The sequence below is a fragment of the Ciconia boyciana genome, chromosome 2 (assembly GCF_034638445.1).
Source record: "Ciconia boyciana chromosome 2, ASM3463844v1, whole genome shotgun sequence".
In the NCBI taxonomy this organism is placed as follows: domain Eukaryota; kingdom Metazoa; phylum Chordata; class Aves; order Ciconiiformes; family Ciconiidae; genus Ciconia; species Ciconia boyciana.
Genome location: NC_132935.1, coordinates 152,254,884 through 152,278,298, shown reverse-complemented (window position 1 = coordinate 152,278,298; position 23,415 = coordinate 152,254,884). Strand labels below are relative to the sequence as shown.

The 23,415-nt window shown below is 42.1% G+C and overlaps 1 protein-coding gene and 2 long non-coding RNA genes across 4 annotated transcripts in view; 1 reads left to right on the top strand and 2 right to left on the bottom strand.

Moving 5' to 3' along the window:
• Nucleotides 1–18,951, bottom strand: part of ZEB1 (zinc finger E-box binding homeobox 1) — a 127,680-nt gene extending 108,729 nt beyond the window's left edge. The window contains exon 1 of the mRNA XM_072854575.1: nt 18,851–18,951. Within this exon, the coding sequence (XP_072710676.1) occupies nt 18,851–18,908 (58 nt within the window). The 5' untranslated portion in view covers nt 18,909–18,951. The remainder of the gene's footprint in view (nt 1–18,850) is intronic.
• LOC140648493 (uncharacterized) lies at nt 6,188–11,642 on the bottom strand. Of its 2 annotated transcripts, none has more exons than XR_012041235.1 (5): nt 11,406–11,642; nt 9,321–9,467; nt 9,118–9,206; nt 8,755–8,830; nt 6,188–6,556 (listed from the first exon to the last, which is right to left on the bottom strand). It is a non-coding gene; the product is annotated as an uncharacterized lncRNA (long non-coding RNA). The 2 variants fall into 2 exon arrangements; XR_012041236.1 differs by having other exon boundaries at nt 11,486–11,642.
• LOC140648494 (uncharacterized) lies at nt 17,762–20,095 on the top strand. The gene is made up of 3 exons (XR_012041237.1): nt 17,762–17,860; nt 19,041–19,127; nt 19,787–20,095. It is a non-coding gene; the product is annotated as an uncharacterized lncRNA (long non-coding RNA).
• Nucleotides 20,096–23,415: the final 3,320 nt, after the last annotated feature.

The following is a 23,415-nucleotide window of genomic DNA, read 5'->3' as shown; positions in this document are numbered from 1 at the left end:
TACTTAAAAATAAACTTTGCAAAGTTTCATTAAAAAGTAAACAGAAAAAACCCAAACAAGTGCACACGTAAGGTGGAAAATACTGGTCGAAGTATCAGATTAGGAAGTGCTCACCCCGCGAGGTGCAGGGTGTTCAGAGAGACGTGTTAAGCCGTTTCGGGCAAAGCCTCAGAAGGCACAGGGTAAATCTACACAAGCTGAAAACCCACAAGTTGGAGAGAAATTTCCCACAAGCCTCGTGTGAAAGACTGCCTCCTTATACTCAAGTCTTTGAATAGTGCTTTTCTTCTGAAACAAAGTGTATGAGGTACAGCGAACAAACTGTAAAGGTAACTAGGCCTTTTGTCATATAGTTCCTCCACCCACTTGTACTTTACTGCACAATAGCTCGTTTACAGATTCAGACCACTCCAGCTCCACACAGAAACAATCCTGTATTGTGAAGTGAATCTAACACAGGAGTAAAATCTAAAAATACCGCAAAAAGTCTATAACAATCATTTAGTAGAACTCTACGGTTCTTCCCTTAGAGACAAAGGCTTTCCCAATTTGAATGGGTAATAACAGACTTAGTCACTCCTTACTTGAGTATGACTAATAGCCTGCCAAAGCAAAAAAATACATATGTACCGTACAGTATATGAAGCTGTTCATCTCCTAAAATAAAAAGATGATTTGCGCTGAGGCAGAAGTAGTTGTAGTATAAAAATCCGGTTATTTTCTCTCCCATTTCCACTGGGAAGAACAAAGCGCCATGTGCCACAGACCCGTTTCTGCATGTGCTACCCAAGACAAGCTATATGTGTTTGTTTACATCAGCGGATAGGTGCAGCAGCTACAAAATAGCGATGGGTAGAACAAATAGCAGATCACATGGATCAACCAGCAATCTGCCTAGTCAGCTGTACATTAACACAAGTAAATCATGGGAGATCAGCTAGGTTGTTGGGAAAGTCTAGAAGAAAAGATGGATAGCCTACCTACACTCTACTTGCACTTTCACCTCATAGAGAATAGTTACTCCATCCCCCACAAGCCACTATAATAGAATAAAGATAAACGCAGGGATTATGCCAAGTTGACCCCAGGCTTTGTTCTTTCCCTCCAAGCACATTCAGTGAAAAGGTCTAAACACACATCTGATTTGACAAGCATTCAGATTCACAAAGAACGTGGTGAAAGTGAAATCATACTTGGGGCATTCATGGGTCCCTATGTCAAAGGTCATTCGGCAGCGTTTCAGCTGCTGCTTGCTAGGATTTAAAATGAACTAGTTTAAACCCCCATCGCCACAGACATCGACATATAGTTTGTGCCAGCCAAGAATATTTCATAGCATGTTTAGCAAAAATTTACCTCAGAGATAACATAATTTCTGGACAAGCATTTAATCCTCACAACTGGCACTGTCTCATCTAGAAATGATGAGTAATTTTCCTTTTTAGCCAGATTCTTGATGTCAACTCACATAATTCATCTGCAGAATATTGAATTATTATTAAAAAGAAGGTCTGAACAAAGCATTTATATGCCTTCCCCTTTTATAAAAAACCCAGTTTTTTCTACCTGACTACAGGTTGATCAGTTAATTCAAGTAGAAAAAACCTCACGTTTAAATCACTTAGCTAAACCAGAGAGCTCAAAAAGCTTTATTAAATAACTTTTCATTGATTTTCTCAGTTTATCAAATATTATTCGAGTCTTCCAACCTTCATTACGGATGTTTAAAGAAGGTGCATTAGAAACTAACTTGAAACAGTGGCAGACTAGGCAGCTTCAGGGCTATGAAAAGTGGGGGAGCGGCAACTGAAAACCCACTGAGAAATAACAACAGCGCAGGAAAACAAATGTATTCTTCCAAAGCCTTTGTGAAGCGCGCTCTCAGCTACAGGCAGCACAGTGGTAAGCCCAGCTGTCGATTCAGCAAGCTGCAAGACTGTCACTCCAAAACAGGTCACAGCTCAGCAAACAAGTTGTTATTTGTTTTTACTGCAGATGAAGAGGTCTACTCACTAAAAAGCGGCATTTGCGAGGCAATGTTTTCCTAGGAACAACTATATGCCTTTATGTATTACATATAATATAGCATGTTGCCACCAGTAAACAGTAGACTACTGGAGAAAATCTCAAACCTCACTTTATTACAGCAGATGCTTTCACATAAGGATGCTGGTTTGCTGTAGCTGGCAAACAGACGGGTTTCTGTCACTTTGTTAGCAACCCTGACTTCCCCAAAGTTGAACGGTAGTGCATCAAGATCTCCTACTACTACCCCTAGTTCCTATGCCGAGGCATTTTGAGTGCATCTACCAAAAAGCAGCCTCTATTCCTTGAGGTTTCCACCAACGGCATCCAATTTGGTAATGAAAGACATAGGACCCATAACTGGCTGCTTCTCAAGGAAGTAGCAAGACAGCCCGTGTTTAGTGGGATGTGCACCATTAGCCAACAGGAATTACTTGCCATTACATGCTCTCATCTCATTCACTCAGGCATCAATTTAAATAACCTTTGGGCAGAAGACAGCCTTTATCCTTTTGACAAATGGGAAAAAAACCTCTCAAGGAAGCACAAAACGTGCTTGTTCTTTTCGGCTAAGGGAATAGGCCCTCTCAAACCTCCAGATGCCCAATATGACTTCTTCATCTGCACCCTTCCCCCATGAATAACTAAGAATCCAATTTAAATAGAAGATTGACATCATCTCAAAGACCGAGTATTTTGTTCCAGAGCTCTCATGCCTAAATGGAAACCCACACACGTAACAGCCTTTCCATGAATGTCCTGCTTGCAGAAATGGAGAAAAACATCAAAAACAAGGATACACTTCTAAAGGGTTTGGGACAGGAGAGATGACTAAAAAAACCTTGTTCTTCCTCACGTGATATGACGAGGACAACAACACAGGCATCACAAGGCAAGACAGGTCTTGCTTCTCTCCAGATCCCTTCTGTCCCCCAGTGGGAAGAAAGCACATTGCTTTCCTAATGACTGGCAGGTCATGTTCGGGATAGTATGGAAATCCTTCCTGTTCTATCACGTTGTGTGAATGAACAGATTTGTCATGTTGGTGCAGTGCTTATTAGTTTTAGAATATTCTGAGTTTTGTAGATGGCTGTGATGGCTACCAGATAGTTTAAGAATCTGTGAGGTACAGAGGAATAAGATTCAATTAAAAAAAAAAATAATCCAGAGGTATTGATTAGATATTATCAATAGCATCAAGGCAGCAATATCAACATGCTTTTGGCTGTGTGGTTTTCCAGAACACCCTTATGAATCAAAAGGAAATCTCTGGGCAAGCATATGTGAATGAATCTGAAAGATTTTGAACACATGCTTCCTCCAAAACAGAGCTGAACGCTCCTTGTTCTCATACATTACAGGCTGATCTGCTAAGGATTACATGTCAGTCTTTGCAAGTTACCCAAATTAAAGAGTTCCTGACTATAACAGACAATGTCCACTGAAGTACTCTGCAACAGTCACATAGGTTTTGCAGAATTGCTCCAAGAAACCTAAACCACCTATTATTATAGCAGAGATAATCATAAGCCTTATTTAAGCTCAAACACACTGACTTGGCTTTTTTGTTGGGCTTGGGTTTTTTGGTAGCAGTTTTTTCCCCTTCTCTAAAATAGACTTTCTTGGAAAAGGAGGAGGGAGAAGAAAGGAGATAGAAATACACTGTAGCTCTGCATATCTTAAAATCCTGAAGTTCTTGGGCAGCTAGATGAGACAGCATGACTAAGTTCACTACCTCATCCAGGAGGGAGAGCAACATTGTACTGATGCCTTTAATTTCTCATAAGAACTACTTGATTCTAGGATAAGGAAAAAACATGAGGCTTTTTAACATTTGTCTCTGAAGCACATCTAAGAGACTCTTCTTTCTATTCACAGAAAAGAAATCTCACAGAGGGCCTACTACACACAGATAAAGATGGAAACAAGCAATATCTCAGTCAGATAACAAACAGATACTCTAATTCTTCTACTGCAGAAACACATTTCTGTTCTACCTACGGAAAACAGCAGACAAATAAAACTGAGGTAATTACATGGTTCTGGGCCAAACTAGGGAGCAACAGCAAATCACTGCAAAACCTATGAATTTCCTCATGTTAACAACACTGCGTTTGTCAAAGCTTAAGGCAAGGGTTGGCCATCAGGACTGAAGAAAGCAGAACTGAGGGAGGATACAAGAAGGCATCTTCCAGGCATCTCATTTTGCGTCAAGCATTGTACCCTCATTTGTACAAGGCCTTCTGTAATTTCATAGTTTACACATTAGATACTTTACAGAGGAGACATTAAGATCCTGCCTCCCCCTCCTCACCACAATCAGCAAACAAAAGACAATTTTTCCACAGGAAGTTTTAAAATACGTTGTACTTAGAGTTAAATCTAGTGATAAATATTTTGAATTTGTTACCTTTTAAACCTGAAAATATGAAATTCCAGGTTTGAGATTTCTCCCCCATGCCACCTCACGCACTCCATAGCTCTGTGGCTGGTGGCCCTAATTATCATGTCCTAAACTCAGGATTCCAACTCTGCTAGGCTAATACTTGCCAATGAGAAATGACAAAGCAATCTTAAGTATCAATTTTAACAGCTTTTGGGTTGAAAGATAACCCTGTTTTTTAGTACCAGGACTATATTTTACTAGTGTGTTTTTAAATACAGAGCCTCAACCACACTAGTTAACTAAATGTTTATTTTCAAACTAGCAGGTACAAGACCAAGTTAAAGTTCTCAAAAATTCCTGGTTGCAGGGAATTTGGCCAAAAGGGACATTTGGAAATGGTCTACAGCTTGGTCGGACAGACTGACATACCTTATCACTTGCCACTGATTAAGAACAATCATGCAACTTTAGGAAGCAAGAACAGTAAGTTTACCACCCCCGCCCACGGTATACCCCATGACAAGACTTTTTATGAATGTTTGGAATAATTTAGCACAGACCCCTTCATATCTGCAAACTTTCCTCATACATTTTAACCAGCTACTCCACTGTTGTAGCCTAAACACCACAGAAGACTGCAAGCAAAGCAAAACTATCTGCCAAAAGAATAATTTTTCTCTATTACTTAAATACCTTTAAGACAATGAAAACCGTATTTCCTGCATTTCCTTCTGTTTAAGTGAAGTTGAGCTTTCAACTGTTTTACCATTCTGTCTTTGGTATTCTACAACCTTCCCAAATCTGTCCTGAAAACCAGCCATGGCACAACACTGTAGCCATGTCAGGCCAGGTGGGTCTAAGGCAGCAATATCTTTCTCAGTATGATGTGTGATTATAAAAAGCACATAAGAGATAAGAATAGTTCTAGATCTTTTTTATTCATATTTATAAATGCAACTTCCCTAAGCTGCATTAATGTGCAACATACTGCTTTCATAGTGCCAAAATAAGTCACAGATGTTGAAAGATTTGTAAGAAACGTAGCTACCTTCTTCTCCCATAAGAGTTCACTGTCTTATTTTTACTCAAATGTCTTTGCATTACCTACCAGTGACTACCTCCCTTCCCACCTGTGACTGCAGAAACTAGTGGCTTCCTACTGTAAACCACAGCAATCACACAGGGCAAAGAAAGAGGAGAGGCGAAAAACCCCACAGATCCTCTCTTAATAAACTAGCCTGGAACATATTTTAGCTGACACCATCTAGCTGTCACAGACTACCCACTGTTAGAGATAGTTAACTAAGCTTTTGTTTTATCGCCAGCTTCCTTCATAAGCAGCTACAGTCTTCAGCGCCATAAAAAGCTCATATGATCATAGAAACAATTCTGAACTGCAAAATAAAAATGCACGTAAAGTGAATTAATACTGCCGTCAAGGGAGCAGCATATGTGGAGCTCTGTGGCATAATCGGTCTCAAAATCACTGTCAGTTGTTTCCTTTTTCTTTGGGGGGCAGACTTTATTGGGGGAGAGGAAGGGAGAGAAAGAAATACACATGAAATACACATTTTGAGGACGGGTTTCCCTTAAGGAAAATCAATCCAAGAGACTGGGGAAGAGTTAAGTGTGTAAAGTGCAGCTAAAAGATCTTCAAGGGACACGGTCCATATAACAGATGGAATACACATCCAGAACAGCCACAATGAGACCTGGCAGCAGCTGACAGAATGAGAAAAATAACACAAAGGTTACTCAAACAGTATTCCCATTTTATTTATTAAAAGTTGTAATTTGTACATTTTGTTGCTAAAGCATAGATTTCCAGAGTCCACTTAAGTTGTATCCACAGTGACATACTGAACACACTCCAACAGGCAAGACAGACTAAAACAAGTATTAGTCAAAAGGTTTCTTTAAAATTAAGCATTTTAGGACAAGTTTTGCAAGTTTTAATAATTCCTTCATATTCTATATACCAAATTGATTTTATGCTGACTTGCCAGTTAGTTTGGAGCCCACATATGTCAGACGCTGTCTTCATTTCCCAAGCAGATGCAATCCAGGAAGATCCTCCATTTAGCATAAATGAAAGCAGTGCACCTTTTTTTTTTGGAGGAAAGCACCTTTTAGAGCTTGCATGCCCTAAAACAAACAAACAAAAAAATCTTTTTGAAAGCTGTAACTGGAAGTTAGGAGGGCAAGAACAGCCACTACTGCTTACAGATACAGTAAACTGTAGACAATTGAGAGGTTGGTTTTTTTAAAACACCAGATTCTTATAGTGGTTAAGTGTAACTGTCAAAACCTTGATAGGAATCCTAGCTATTTTTCCTGCTACTGCTTCTGCACACAGACTTGTGGCTCTGCTTGATTCAACTCACTATACTTTATATTTTATGTCCTCCTCCAACATCTGGATTCCCTCTGTCTCAGTCAGCCATGTTCCTGGCCAATTTCCTTCAAATCTGTATTAGCACATCTTCCAAAAGACTCAATAAACCCAACACACTTCTGCAGGGGAGATTATGTAATGCTGTAACTAACCAAAATAAAAAACTGAAAAGAAACAAAAAAAAAATACACCTGCAAGGTGAAAATGCAACTGAGCCACCATGCTATTACTCCCTTCCTTCCCCCACACATATATAGCAAGCAGGAACAGCAAGTAGTACATCATTCATTTAGCTCATCGGTATTTTCCTGCTAGAAAGATCTTCAGCACTCCCCTGTAAAGCACCTAGGAATACTTTTGACAGTTGAGAAAAATGAAGTTTATTTTACACCCATTAAGGTGATCATAAACCAAAGGCTACTCTTTCCATCTCCCCAGTACAGATACCCTCCATGGTAGGCTTGTCATTTTTTGCTTTATAATGGAGTCATTTTATTGTATGCAAGAAGCCTCAGGCATTTTGCGCAGCCCATTACTCTTTGCTGCCCACATTCAGATGGCTAATCTGCTATCAGCCAGAAGCTTGACAGACAAAAGGAAAAGGCAGGAAAACAGCACACGTGGTTGCGCATGCGCACGCACACTTCAGCTACAAAGTGTTTCAATAGTAGACCCAAGAACCAACAAGGCACACATTTGATTGCAGTCCTATTTAATGCTCCTGTGGTTGAAGAAAGACATAAGAGTTCTTTAAAGGTAGATAGGCTGGGGAGACATTTAGGAAAAAAAAAAGAAAAAAGAAGCTTAGTTAGGATGCCTATTAAGATACATTAAGGCACGAACCTGTAAGGCTTTACTCAGTAAGTGAGCATCTTGGAACTTGAAAAGTCACAAACATCTTTCTGTTATGAGGATTTGCTATACAAGACCTTCAAAATGCTTAAAAAATATTGGCAAAGTTAGAAAGATTAAATAAGGGCTAAATATAAGCAACTGTAAACTATTAGAACAAGACATTTGGCAAGTTTTCAATTTCAGCACTTCTGTTTTCTTACCTGCTCAGAACTCAGATTTTTTTAAGAAGTCGTATATTCTCTCATATATCCCAAACTGTTGTGACACCATACATATGCAAAACCAAATGCAGTTAAATGATTTGCATATCATACTCCATAACAAGGAGCTTTTTAATTACTTTTTTTTTTTTAAAGAGGTTGGGGTAATTAAATGGAGAAGGCTTGCCACTTCATACCAAAATAAAGAAAATGCCCATATTTGCTGGAGTTCTTAACTACCTTACTTATTTTGTTTCTGAAGGAAAGCGTCTCAGCAGAGTCACAGGCAGTACTGGCAAAAATATTTTTTGTGCATCAGATCTACAGGCAACAGTTTGCATCAAATACCTTGTAAGAACTTTCTGTCAGGATCATAAAGCTCTGTTGTCTGTCATGACTTTTATTCAAATAAGTCTATTTGTATCCTTTGCAGCTGGAAAGCTAAAATTGTCCCTCTTGTGTGAACTGGCTTAGCTCACAGAAACAGAAAGTCTGCCACTAGTTTTAGTCACTCACATGCTGAGGTACAAACCTGTCTCATCCTTTTAAATCGTCCCTCTCCATCGTGTAACTACCACATCAGCTATACAGGCTGATCCCTGAAGGCATGATTAATCACGTGATGAAATACAGAGAACTATGGCATGTTATACTGCATTATGTGTCACTGGAACTATTTCCCTTTTCCGATGCTACAACTACCCATTCTGCTTCTCATTTCTGTTTAAGTTATTATTCAATTTTTGTGCAGAAAGAGTCTCCCAGCATTTTCACTGCAATATAGAACTGATTCTATCTTACTTCCACTCTTTGTTGTAAGACATATTTAGGGTTTCAGGAATACAGTATGTCAGTCAACTTAAAATCTGGAAAAAGTACAAGGCAAGCCTTACCATGAAGAGCAGAAGTTGTCAGAATAGTCTTTTCCATAGAGTTAGTCTCTGTGGTTTTAGTATCATTATAACACTGCTACGAAAGACAGAAATTTACCTTGTGTTACTACAGGGAGCGTTCAAGCCAGCCTAATAGATTAAATTATTGCATGTAATAACTACACATATGTATGTCTACAAAACAAATTCCTATTGTGAATGCAAATTCACTCTCAGTAGCTAGAATGTATCGAAATAAGTTATAATAACAAATCATCCAACAATCTGCTCCTATCTAAAGTTGGCAAGAATAGTGTTTTCTTGTTGCCTTTGAGTCACAGAAGTTCCAAATCCCCCACGAGTCTTGTCCTGCAGGACAAGTACTTCTCTCCTTCTGTGGCCATCTGTAGCACCTCCTTAACAGCAGCACCATCCCTGGCGGTACTCTGCAACCTTATCTCTCTCTCCCACATCTACAAGGTAAGAGGGGAAAAAAAATACTACATTTGCATATGTAATTATGGTGTAGCTCAGCAGTGAGCAAAAAATTACTGGAAGTTGAAAACAGATATGCCCGATGACCACACCTTAGTTTTTCAAATGAAAATGCTTTGCAAGGAAGGGGAAGGGACAGCAGCAGGGAAGGAAGCCAGTCATTACAGCTCCAAATCTGCTTCAAAGTCCTTATTCACCACCTCATGCTCTTTGCGGGGCCAACTGTACCTAGGTCCTTCCTGTGAACAATAACATAAGAATGAATCCAGTAGTATGTGGCTAGTTCTATTTCGCTTGACTTTACCGAATAGTTGTACCAGGAATACAAGGGAAAAAAAGGAAAGGCTGTTAGAAAGACATAAACAAAGCAGGACAGAAGAATAAACAGGTTACAGATTCTGAATAGTACCTCCTTTTCCAGTTTAGAACTTCACATGACTTACAGTAGATAGCATACAGGAACTTAAGAGAAAGAATAAAATGGACTAGAAGGTGGGAAGAAGGAAAATCTGATGCATACCTGAAAGGACACAAGGCAGAAATTCCTCAAAGCACTGAGAAAACTGTTTAAAAACAAGTGTATTTAGGAAAAAGGAGACAACTCATCTCCCTTATGTTTTTGGGCATTAAGAAAAAATTATGTTAGATTGGGGGAGGGCGAAGACGTTAGGAAGACAAACAAAAATCCAACCTGCTTCTTTCGGTCAAATCTACCAGTTTCGCAAAAAGCAACCTAAGCCCTGTAATTAAGGTCTGATTTTTCTGTTCTTTAGTTTGCACTTTTTCAGATGGAATAGATTTCCCCAGGCCTTTTTCAATCATGACACATTTGTGATGCTTTGTAATTTCATTTCGCTTTCTCCCATATACACTCTGTGGACAGATGTCTCTACAAAATGGAACAGGAAACTGCCCTCAGTGTCTGTCAGACAGAATTTGAAAAGGGATGTTTGCTGAAATGATGAAAACATTTCGTATCACAATAACTGAAGGTGCTCCCTAGCATCACTGGCCCAAGTAACATTTGATCCTAATGAGGACAGGCACACTAGTTCATAGGTAAAAATACTCTCTCTACCACATCAGACTCTTTTAACCCCTTTATTTCAAGGGTCATCCATGAAAGTCACTCTCAGGATCACAGTGAAAGGCCAGGTTTATAATCCATTTATCTCCAGCACTCTTGCCAGCTCCTCTAATGTTCCTGATCTAATGCTTAACTTGTGACAAGCTAAAAAACAGAAGAGCTTGCAGAAAGGCAGAGGATATCGGCATCAAATCCAAAAACATACTTAAAAGAAGTATATAAGAGATAGTTAAGGAAGAGTTGTTTCTTTTCCTTCTGATACACTCCAATATCATATGGGGTTCTTAGTGTTTAAAGAAGTAATTTTACATGTCCTTTCACTCAAGAAGGACTGCTACTCATACTTGCAGATCCTAATTGGATAGGATGGAACGTCATCTCAGCACAGGATAGAATTTATCTTTTTTACTCTCTCTCCTCAGTCATAATTGAGCCCCCTAACACATCCGGAAGAATACATTCATCATTAGACATGTTAATTTGCTTTACATAGTTCTCCAAAACTAGGATAGATGGAACACATTGAAGGCACAGCAACGAGGGAGATGCTACCAAACAGAAAGAAAACATTTGTAAGGGAAGCAACAGAGGATGCCAGTTTTCAGGTTTTAACCTTTGGGTGACAGCAGTTGTTAACCAAACTGCTTTGCAACAACAGGGGTAAAGTCCTCACATCAATGAGACTGTGACAGCTGGGAATGACAGCTGAAAAGGAGGGAAATGAAACAGGCTGCTTTCAAACAGTACTGACTTCTCAAAGATGAGAAAGCATATTTTTAGTTAACTTCTGTTGCTCTGAAAAAGCATATTAAAATAAAAGATACAGTTACATTACAGTAATGGCATTAGAAAGAAGCACAGAGAGAGGCAAAGTAAAAAAGCCTCCTTTCTTCCCTGTTTGGGGTTCCTTTGGGGACAAATGTACAAGTCTAAAGCACCCTGGTTAATATGTTCAGCACCAACCAACTGCAACATTTGAATCACTGCCCAGCTACTCCACACGTAAAGATACAAACTTTGCAAATTTCTTCTTTCTGCTCTACCACCACCTATCCTCCTAACATGTGAACGTAAGCTGTCGGGTACTCACACAAGGAATCAGATGTGCAGGCCCAGATACAGGAAGAGAAGACTCAGTACATATATTTTTACTGCCTGAAAGGTGCTTACATACTGTGGTGATGGGGGTAGTATTTTTCTCAGGAGTACTGAAATAGATTTATAAAGCTATGCTGCATTTAACTGTAGTCAGTATTTTATCCGTCAAGTCTCACTCTTCTTGACTGGGCTTCCCATTTTCCTCGACTTCCACACAGGAATTCTAATTATCTATGCAAGAAAGGGACAAACAGATTATTAAATAAACAAACTGAGGCTCAACACAAAAGGATAACTGAAAATAACCCTATTCCTTCTTTAAAAGAGGAGGGCAAGTAAAGATTAAAAAGCTACAACTGTGAACAGTTTTTAAAAATATCAAACTTCTGTTACTCTTCCGAATAACTTAAAAATAAGACACTAGGAATTAGACAGCCAGAAAAGCAAACCAAGACTGTGAGAAATACCTGTGTGTTTGATAATTAGCTCAAGAAATTGACTCGATCAGAACAGAGGCAATGGCTTAGTGAGAGGTTTAAAAAACTTGCCAACGTAACATGGAACCAGAAAGCATTACAGAAAACTACACACACAGAACTCCCTATAGAATCCCCCAACAGTTCCAGTGTTTCAAGGCATCATCTAGTCAACTGAGGTCAAAGCTATTTCCCACTGTGATCTTCTCATGCAGCCAACCAGGGACCAGATTCATCACTCCCTGGAAGGCCACCAAGGTGCATGAGAAATAAGGTATCAGGCCTTCAGTGAGAAGCAGACTACTCCCTTCCCTATTCCGTCCTCCTTCCTTCCCACACACGCTCTTTGCCTCGCCCATGCACCCCTGCCCACTCACGCATACATCCCTCTGCTCTCCATGGTGTGCTTAGGTTTTTGCTGATTTTTTTTTTTAGTTACTGAAGATTTCAAACAGCATTTCCCTCAACAAGAAAGAGTCCCTATCATAACTGATCTATCGCACTGTCTCTTGACTAGAGCTAACCACACATCTTCAACTAATGAAGATACCAGACTGCTCTCCACACCCGCCTTGCCCCTCGCTGCCCAGGCCCCGCAGGCAGGAGCGGCACCCACCCACACCCATAGCCACTTCCCACACGGCTCTGCCTTAGCAGCAGCAGCCCCCTGTGACAAACAGTAGCGGTGGTAAAACCTAGACTTGGCATGTGTTTGTCCCAGTCAAGCAGACTTTCCAGGCCTGACATTTATTTACACTTTTCTGGGGAATTTTTGTTTTAAGGAGGACTTACAGGTTTTTTTTATTTACTAGCAATCGTTTTCAAATATTAGAAATACCAGCCACATGCTGAGACTCTTCTTTAGTCATTACTGTCCCAACAAAACCAATATCCGATTAAATCATCTCTGCCCAGATGTTAACCTCTAAGAAAACAGTCTTCTAAACACCCCACACATCGGAGTAGGGATGTTGGTGTTAACAGTGTAGATCTTAAGCCAATTCCCTCCTGTCGTCTTTTACTTTTGTCTACCTACACAGCATTGAACTTAAATTCTGGGAATACAAAAAACAAAGACAGAAGATAAAGTTCTACTTCAGTGGAACATCATTACATCAACATTGACTATGCAGACAGGAAGCATCACCAGTGAAGATACTATCTTAATACCATCCAAAAATGACTAAAGAGAAAATTGAGTTTTGCATATTGCCACTTGTTTGCTGAAAGTACAAGTATTTCAAGACAATAAATATGAAATGGTTTAAATAGTTAAACTGAAAGGAATAGTAACTGCTAAATGATAAATCTGTTCTTTCTCTTTAAGGCTGTAGATCAAGCCAAATGCAAGGGTAGTCCCAAGGATTAAAAATGGATTGAGACTCAGTCTTGCTATGGACTTCCTGTGTGACCTTGGGTAAGTCACTTGAGAATTTAGTTCTCAAAAATAACAGGCCTATTATAGCTGCCAGAATGAAGCACCAAAGTTTGAGACCACACATGCAAGTCAGGTCCTGCTTACTTGCCCATAATGGAGAAGATCCTACCTGGTGAGCCCTTCAAAAAAATGTAGGTAAGTATGACCAGAACTTCATGAATATTGATATTAAGCACTTGAATGTTCATCTGGAAGTGTACTTTGAAAATTGGTATGAAAGCCTACATAAAACCAGAATTATTTCTGTTTTTCAAGCTCTTGTTTTGTGTATTTGAGTGAAACCTATCACGAGTAGAATCTTTATGATCTCCAGAGATGCAGTATGTACTGTTAAATATTGGATTTACAGTCAACAAAGCACATCGTATTCTAATCAGCTTGCAGTATCAATTAGTTAAGAGATTTTGAAATTACTACAAACAGCTATGAGTTGAAAGCAATGAGCTTATATTTGTGGTAAATAATAATGACTGAATTTAGAAGTGGGGATTCTTAAGAGCCACATGGCTAGATACTGTAGTTCCAGCAGTTTCCCTGCAATAGAGAGCAGTTGCTCAAAAATCAGTTCAAAAACCAACAAGCAAAAACCCCACAACCCAAGCTTCGCAGAAGTTGGTTTTATTTCTTTAACATAGTAATAGAGTCCCATGCATGTTAAAAATGTCTGCCACCCCTCGCTGGCATTTTAAACCCTATTAAAACAGATGTTTCCACATGAAGAAAGGCATCGCACTGATATTTTTACTTTAGTTTACTCCAGCCTCTGCCCCCCCCCACCGTAAAACTTCTATAAGAAGAAGTGACAGGTTAATACCACCACCTGACTCCCAGTGGGGAAGGAGGCAGAGGACAGCTGTAGAACCCCTTCCCCCTGCACTGCTGACAGAAGAGCTCGCTCACAGAGCAAGGGCCTAACTGAAGGCAGTCACGCTGCTAGTAACCGGACCTGTAATAAAGCCCAAAGTCGACGGAAAGACTCAATGGGGAGGGACATCTGATGTAACAGAAAACGTTCAACAGAAACTCGGGCTGAGTTCACAGAAGTCAAATCCTCAGACTTTTAACGAAAAAATTTAATCTGAATGACTTCTATGACAGGGAAGCCCATGTTTAGAGGGAAAGTTTCATCTATTTGCTACTTCTCATCAACTGTTTCAGCAGCGGGTTTACCAGAGTCCTATAAGCAAGGAAAACTGTTTCAGGCAACTAATCACCTTAAAAACCCCTGCCTCAGGTAGCTACTTACCCTGAAACACCCTGCTTCACAACCGTTAAAATAACAAGCACTGATTACTGAGAGAAAAATGAAGAGGTAATGACATTTTTAAGTGTATTCCCATTATATTTCAGTAGTTCACATTAAAACAGAAGTGTTATTTGTTTATATGAGAGAAGATTTCCCTGGACTCAAATAGTTAATTCAGTTGTCCATGTAGACCTGTTCACTGTGCCTGGAATTTTAACTCTGCCTACATTCCTCAATTCCCAAATTGCAAATTTAAATTAATGCTGGAGTGAAAACATGATATCTAGTGAAAAAGAAAGGGAGGGGGCAAGAGAAGAAAGGCCCAACAAGGGATGTTGTATCCCAAGCATCACTAACACCTGACATCTTGCCAGTAGTTAACACCTTGGAGCTAACAGAAATACGCCATGCTTTTGCCTTATTCAAAGGCATTTATGATCTTACAGTCCTTAGCTTTGTAACAAAACTTTACATGAAATGATTATCTAATAAAAATAGAGAGGAAATCCACCTGTAAAGCAACTGAAATAGCCCTCTAACAAGCCAATCTACATAACGTTTTAATAATGAACCCACTGTTACCAGGGGGTAAATAAAAGCCTGCTTCATACCCTCTCCTCACATATACCTGACAGCATGCAGAATTTACTCAGTTTCATACATTCTTCTTTTTACCATTAAATATGCATCTGAAGACCTGAGGGCATACTTACATTATTTTCAGAACATCAATATAAAAGGTTGATATCTTTTTAACCCTCTAGTAAGGGAAGTTTTAAATATTTTGCTTGTTTTACTTGTCTCACAGCATTGCTGAAGAATAAGATGTGTTACTTTTAGTTTTGCTGTTTAATAAGAATTCAGACAATCCTATAATATCTATAAGAGATGCTAAGAAAGCAACTAATCCTGATCCTGCAAGCAACTCAGAATAAGAAAACCTTTGCTGATATTGAATCTATATGAAATCCACACAGGATTCGCATAGTGTGACAATGCAGATGACTAGCAAAAATCACATTCCTCCTTCTCTTCCCCATTTCTCTATCAAAAGTGGGGGAGAAGGGGAGAGGTAGATAGGAAGAGAGACTCCCAACCAGCGCTATGTTCCTGCTTTATCAGAATGGTGCTATCATCCTAACACTTTGTTAACATCTTTGCTGTAGAGGACATTTTCGTGCCCTGGCCAGAAGTAAGGACAATGACACAGGATAGTTTTCTTCAGGGATGAAGTGCCAGATTTTCTTGTCAGTGGAGGCTTTAATGGCAGCTCCAATCTGCTCTTTTGCTGATCTCCTGTAGGGACCAATAAACAAGGCAGAAAAGGAACCAGCTCTAGATTTGAGAAGATAAAAACTGTCTTTCCAGCTACAGTTAATGTATCAGGATGGCAGCCATCAGTTCTGGCTCCCAAACAGAGAGAAAAAAAAAACCCAAACAAAAGTTTACAGTACAAGAATAGCTGTGTTAAGTTTATCAACAGATAAACAGAAGGAAAATTTACAGTAGAACAACTGAATGCCATAGCCCATTATTATTAACTGGTATACTGGATGTCAAGTGCAATCTCTCTCTAATAATCCCACATTCTGTGGGAAAGTGCGGGAAAAAAGTAACTAGAACAGCATAAAATTGATTTAGTGTATACTATGAACAAGCCAGTTACTGAAGCATCTCTTGTACACTGATCTCTCATTAACAGAAGATACTCACCTATAAAGAGCACTGTGCATTCAGAGATTTAGAAGAAAAATAAGTCTCATACCTATTTATTTTAAAGGTTAAAGGGTTAACATTTTTCTAGCCATTTTCTTTAGTAAACATTTGCAAGTAAAACATAAACCCACTGCTGAGAAATCTCTATTATCCAGAATCTATTATCTAACCGATCCTGATGCTTCAGCACACAATGACAAGTTGTTTTAATTCCTAAAAAAAACGGAACCAAAACCAGCCTAAAACAAAACATACTACAATTCTACCTTGCAGAACTAGTTGATAAAGACCCGTTTTGTAATAAAACGGATGCAGTGATGAGGTCCAAAAGTGATGAAGATGAAAGATACCTGAAATGATACTACATCTTATACACCTTTTGTTTTCTGCGAGTGATACATGCTGCAGACAAAACGTCTTGTGCTAAACAGCCTCAAATCTGGTTTTCTAATATTAAGCACAAAGGAAAAACACTGACAGCAAGCGTGGTAAATAAATCCCTCCCTTGAGAACGAAAGCAGCAGACAGGAGGGGGCTGACATGCATGCAGGAGAAAACTAAACACCATCTTTTTTTCTACCTGCACAAGTTGCCATTTGCTGCAGCGATCAAGAATATCTTTTCCCCGTTGATTTCAAAAGCTAGGTTTTCAGAAAATTTCTCTCTCAAGTCATCTGTTGATATGCTCTAAGAGTCTGATATTCATATCACTGGATCTTTAAAAGAAAAATCCATTTTCTTTCCTGTTCAGGTAAACATGTTTACAGCTCCTGCACAGACGCTGGGTGGTTCAGACTCACATGTCACACACATGTCGTCAGCAACAAGAAAAGCCCCTTTCTCTGATCATCAGCATTTTTAATAAGGTAAAGAGAAAAGCACTTTCCAAACTTACCTTTAGCACAGCCAAATCATGAGCTAAATATAAATATTTACACTAGGACAAGGAATTAATAACATGAGCATGCAAACAAAAATACTTGCTAGAAAACGCACACAGCGAAAATAAGAAAACCCTCCTAAGTTCAAAGCAATCAAATCAACTCCTTAGCCCCAGGAACGGCCGTTATTTATCATCACGTTAAGCCCGAAACAGTCAGGATCAGAGAGGAGAAGAACCGATCGTGACTCTGATCTATTTCGGAGACCGTTCACTGCGTATGAAAACATCTCGGATCGCAGGCGAAAGCCTTCCTATCTGTGACCCCGCACAGGAAATGCCACATAAAACCTAAAATTGCCAAGGAAGGTTACAAAATCTCCTGCTTTACATCCTATTGCGAAGAGTCGCTACGAGAACCGAGCTACTTCTCCATTTTCCAGAAAATAAGTACAGAGTGGGTGTTACGAGCGTTTATTCCCCCCCGCCGTGTACCTTCCAAATGCATCTTAAAGTAACACACGTACCAAAGGGGAAAAAAAAAAAAAAAAAAACACAACCCCACAGCAGCCCTTAAGTCTGAAATGTAAATGTAATTCCTTATATAGACTGCAGCAGTTGGTCACACACGCACGGAGCGCGGAGCGGGGGCCCCCGGCCAAACCGTTACCACCCATTATTATACAAACAGGTACCTCCGAAGCCAGAGGGAAGGGAAGGGAAAGGAAGGGAAGGGAAGGGAAGAAACTTCGCCGCCCGCCCCCGCCGCCCGGGAGCAGCCCTCCCTTCCCCGCCGCCCCGGCGGGACCCGGGGCGGGGAGCAGCGCGGCCGCGGGGCGCCGCCGGGGACCAACTCTCGGCGGGGAGGAGGCGGCGGCGGCGAGCGGGCGGCGGGGGCGCCGGTCCCCTCCCTCCCTCCGGCCCGGGGCGGCCGCGCCGCGCTGCCCCCGCGCGAATCGCTGCCCCCGCCGCCGGCGGCCGCGCTCCCCGGGTGTGCACCCCCCCGCCCCCGGTGAGGGCTGGCGTCCCCCACCGCCGCCCCCCGAAAGGCGAACGCCAGCCCGCCCCGCGGCGCCGGCCGGGAGCGAGCAGCCGGCCCGCTGCCGGGCGAGCGAGGGGAACTCCGGCGGGCGGCGGAGAGGCGCTCCCGGGCGGGCGGCGGGGCGATCCCGCCCGCGGGGCCGGGGGGGGGGCGGGGGGGGGACGGGCAGGGAGGCCCCGCTCCGCCGGGGCGCGCAGGTAACAAGTTTCGGAGTTGGGGCTGCCGAGGCCGGCCGGGCGGCGGAGGCTTCCCCGCCGCTCCCCGCGGGGCTCGGCGTCCCCGCCCGGGCCGGAGGGCGGCGGCGCGGCCGGGGGGCCCCCCGAGCCCGCTCCCCGCAGCGGCGGCGGGGCGGTCGCGGGGCGTGTGGGGGAAGGCAGCGTGTAACGGTCCCGGACAGGCGGCGGAGTGCGGAGGCACCGCTAGGCGGAGGAGGGAGGCAGGCAGCGAGGCGAGGGAGGCACCAGGTAGCGGATATAACGGTGCGGAGGGAGCCGGGCTCCCGGCGAGGAGCGGCGGGGGAATTACTTTCGCGCCCGCCCGACCTCCCCCCTCCGCGCTCGGGACGGCTCTGCCCGGCCCCCGCCCCGGCCCCGCCGCCGCCCCAGCGCAGCCGAGCCGCTGCCCCGCGGGCTGACTGACCGTTATTGCGCCTCGGGTTCGCCTGCTTCCTGCGCTTACACCTGGGGCCATCCGCCATGATCCTCTCGCTTGTGTCTAAATGCTCCAGTCACCTCCTCCCCCGCCCTCCCCCCTCCCTCCCCGCCCTCCCCCCCGGACCTGGTTTACGACACTGGGTGGTTTTACTTTTACATCACCTTCCTACACCTAGTGCTCGGCCGGAACCTTGTTGCCAAGGGAGACGGGCGCTTTACGGCAGGACGTTTGAACGGCGGCGGGCGAAAAGTTGCGGCCGCAGGTACCGGCAGCGGCGGCCGCGGCCCGGGGACTCGCGGGGCGGCTGCGGCGCCGCCCGGGGAACCCCGACCCGCCGGGGGGTGCGTGTCCCCCCGGCCCTCGGCTGGCGGCAGCAGTGGGGGGGGATCCCCGCGGGGCGGGGCGGGACGGGACGGGACGGGACGAGGGGGCGGGAGCCCGGAGTGGGGGCGGTGGGCGCCGGCCCCCGGGGTGGCCGAGGGGGATCCCCGCCGTCGGCGCGAGCCCGCGGGAGAGTTCGCCCGCCCCGCATCGCCGCGTTGAGGGCCCGGCCCGCCGCCTGCCTCCCGCCCCGGGCGGGCCGCCCCCCTGCCAGGTGCCTCCCGCCCCGCTGCCCTGCGGCCTGCTCGGCGTGAGCCAGCGGCAGCCGCCCCCAGGTGGAGCGGGGGCGGGCGGGCCTGGCGGGGCTGAGCCTGTGCCGGCCCAGCTTCCCTTCGCCCCCGCGCCGGGCACCTGCCGCCGGCGCTCGAGCGGCGACGGGGCTGTCACCGCCGCAGGGTCCTCTCTCCGCCCGCCTCCGCAGCCTGACCCCCCCGCGGGCTCACTTACCGTACCCGGACGGGGAAGGAGTCGGGCGGGGCGGGCAGCGCGGCGGTGTTAGCACGGGCTGGTTCACATCCTGACGGTAATCTGGCGTTACAGGTCTCATCGGGAAACAAACAGCTGGACGAGAGTGATGCTGTTCCCACCGTATGTGAGATCTGTCATTCTCGGGCTTTCCTTAATCATACTTCCTGCTCTTACAAAGAGGAGAAGAGGTATAAAATTCTGTGCCCTAAAAAACAAAAAGGGAAGGGAGCCATTTTTCACACATAATTAATAAACAGCCTTGTTTGGGCTTAATAATCGTATTTAATGTATTAAAATTAAAACATTACTATCAAACACATGTACTGTTTATTTACTCTTGCTTTTCACTTCAGGCAATAAAATAATTTAATAAGTTTCCATTTCTTTCTAGGCTTTCTTATTTCCTTACCCCCCCCTGCCCCCCCCCCCCCCTTATCCTGGGGTTATTCTGTAGAATTTGTAGTCCTGTGCTTCTGGGGAATTCTTTTATCCGAACAAATTAAATTTCAGTGAAAGCATTTCTGTTAATGGGATATTTTTAATAAGTAATTGATACACTACTGAGTTTGAGGCCTTTAGCTATTCTACGTTGTCTACACGTGCTACATGTTCACATGCTGTAACATATCACCTCATCTCATGGAAGCAGCATAACATGTCTCTAGAAAATGAACTATTGAACATTGGCAGTTTGTGGAAGTACCTTGAATCTGAAGCTTCCCCAGAAGTCAGTACAATCAGAAATGCTTAGAAAAGAGGTATAGGGCTAAAATGGATGCAGAGTTAGGTAAAGATTGAGAGGGATTTTTTCAAAATTAATTGTATTCTCAGAAATGGACACAAGTTGTGGATTTGGGTACTCACATGAAAACAGTTGTTGGCCTTCTTTACAGGTACAAGTCATTTGTCTAATATCTCTCAATAAATTGGTACATTTAGGTGTAGTGTTTTTACATATTTATCTTTACCCAGTGTGAATTGGCTGCTGACTTCAACAATTTTTAATGAGGATCTACCTGAGAGTCATTAAAGAAGGGTAACAAACAGTACAAAGTGTTTGAGGGACTAATAGAAGTAATTTAAAAGCATTAGATTTGGCATTAGCTGGGAGTACTGAACCCCAAATACGAGGGTAGCTAAGAACTGCAACATGAAACCAACTACAAGATAAAAATGAAACTTGTCAGCGAAATTTTGAGTGAGTGAATTGCAAAGTTTAAGGCAGAATCTCGTTTTCATCCTGCTTTAATAGTTCAACATCCTTGCTTGTCAAGTTTTTGTACAGGAGCTACCTGTGGCTGTGAAACAGCTTGCAAATGAAGGCTTAAGGTGTTTTGGAGTTCTTGGATGTTTTTATCATTCTGTGGATGACTTTAACCAAAATATCATGTACAGGTTTTCATGTGAAGTTTTTAGTTCCTTAAAATTTGTCGTGTTTTAGAAGGTAGTTGCAAAAATAAAAATAATAACGTATCTGTAAATATGATTGTAGATTTGTAACAATATTCCCCTGCATGCCCACACAAAATTCTAGGCCCCTCTTTAAGTGACTTTCAAGTAGCTTGTTTTCATTGAGTTTTGTCACTTTTCACCTCTGGATAAGAATTCTTGTCTCTTCATTTTGAGCAATTTATGTTTCCTAAAAGAATGAGGAGAGAAACAGTCTCCTGGTGTTTGTTATTGCTCTTTTTCAAATAGCCATAGTGTCTGTTTGAGCATTAGTCTCTCGCGATTTCCAAGCAGCTAGGAGAAACTGGTGACAACTCTTGCTGCCCATTAGTTTCTGAAGAGCAGAACTGAAACTGGCAGGAGCATTGCTAGCTCTACACTGCTATAGTTTTCATAAAAGAGAAGAGAAAACCAAAGCAATCTTTGTATATGTTATCTTTGATACCAAGGAGAAACTAAAAAAGCAGAGGATAGTGTTTTGCATCAAGTTACTGATTACCCCAATCGCTATTCATTGTGGAAAGCATCTCATTCACAACTTGTAAATAGATATGTGGATGGGTTGGTTTTTTGGTTTTTATTTTTTAAACTTTGTTATATTTAATCCAAGCAACTGGGCACTTCACATGTTTGTATACAAAGGTCCCATTATTTACTGTGCTAAAAAGCATCACAATTAAGGATGCAGCCACTGTCAAAGTGTTTTGACCGAATACACCCTAATCCTGGATGCAAACCCGCTAGTTAAAATTCCTGCTATCTTTGTAGTGTTCTGCAATATATGAGCACATTGTATATGTAATTTAAACTGGTTTGTGCTGCAAGAATGAAAAATCCTGTTTTTCTTTATGGTGCACAGCTTTCAATCTGACTTTTCAGTCAAGGATGCAGGAATTAATGTACTAATTTGCAAAATCTCAGCAAAGCAGTATATTTTCTGCATCCTCATAAATGTGGCAGGCTTGAGAATATGTTCCTTTAAAGGAGGAATTCTAAGACAGTGGTCATCCATAACAATTAGTTTGTCTCTAGTGACATAATTTGTGTGGGAATTTAGGCAACCTAAACAGGCGTAATGTAGTTGAAATGTCAGATTGCGTAGCTGCTGTACTTCACCTTTTTTGAAATTTATTTCCATTGTCTGAAGACAGGAATTAAAATACTTCAATAGTCACACTAAAGTATGGATGCTCAAAAACCAGCTAATGATTCTTACAGGCAGTTTTTGCCATTTTAAAAATAGTCATGTATGTTGTGTTATGGTTTATGATCTCTTGAGTATGTATTATTAAATAAAAGCAATCAGTCCTCTGTATGCCTACTCCTTATTCATGTTTATGAAATGAAGTTTCACATCCTGTCTTGAGTATTGTAGATTTAATGGTGTTCATTTAGTTGAATGAATTTAGAATTACAGTGGAAGATGACTCAGTGAATTGTTTCTTGTTTCATTTCTGGTTTGTGGAGATTCTTTTTTCTTTTTTTTCTGATTTCCATTAGTGAAACTTTATTTTCACTTCCATGTATTTTCTTGGAATGTCAGTTCCTAAAATTTACTTTTCAATGGATGATTTTTTTCTTTTTTGGAAATAGGCTTTTGCTCCTCTATAGAAATTGTAGTTGAAAGTTTTACTGGGAGAACAATGACCCAGCAATATGGAGCTTGACTGCAGCTAGATGAGGAACTAATATTGAATAAAATGTGGATTTTTAGAGATATCAACATACGGTTTTAGTGCCCTTCCAGATGGCCTTTCCGTTTCTGTTTTTGCTTCCAAGTGAATCTAGTAAGTTTTGAAGGTGTACCCTGGGATGTTGTACAGTCTCAAAAAATGGTAAAGCCACTTGAAATTTGCACATTCACTTAGAGCGGAGTTTGTAAATATTTATCAAGAGAAATTACCCTTTTTTCACTTTCCTCAGCTTACCATTTTTTTTCTGTTTCTGTACTTCACCATGAATTTATTTGTTCATTTAAAGCTTGAAGCTAGGATTCCTAATAAATTGTCGTGTCTTGCATGGCTTGAGAAGGCTGTACCTGCTTGAAAGATTTAAGTATACGGATGTAAACTGCCATAAAGCATCAATGTGTACATAGCTATATATAGCTATAATGACTTGCATATATGCAATTGACTTTTCAAAAATCTTCCTGCTAAGAAAAAGTGTTTGTGAAGATCACAAAGGCCTTCAAAACCGTTTTGTTTCTCTTGCTCTCCTTTTGCCCTACTTGTTGCATATTGTTTTTCTCT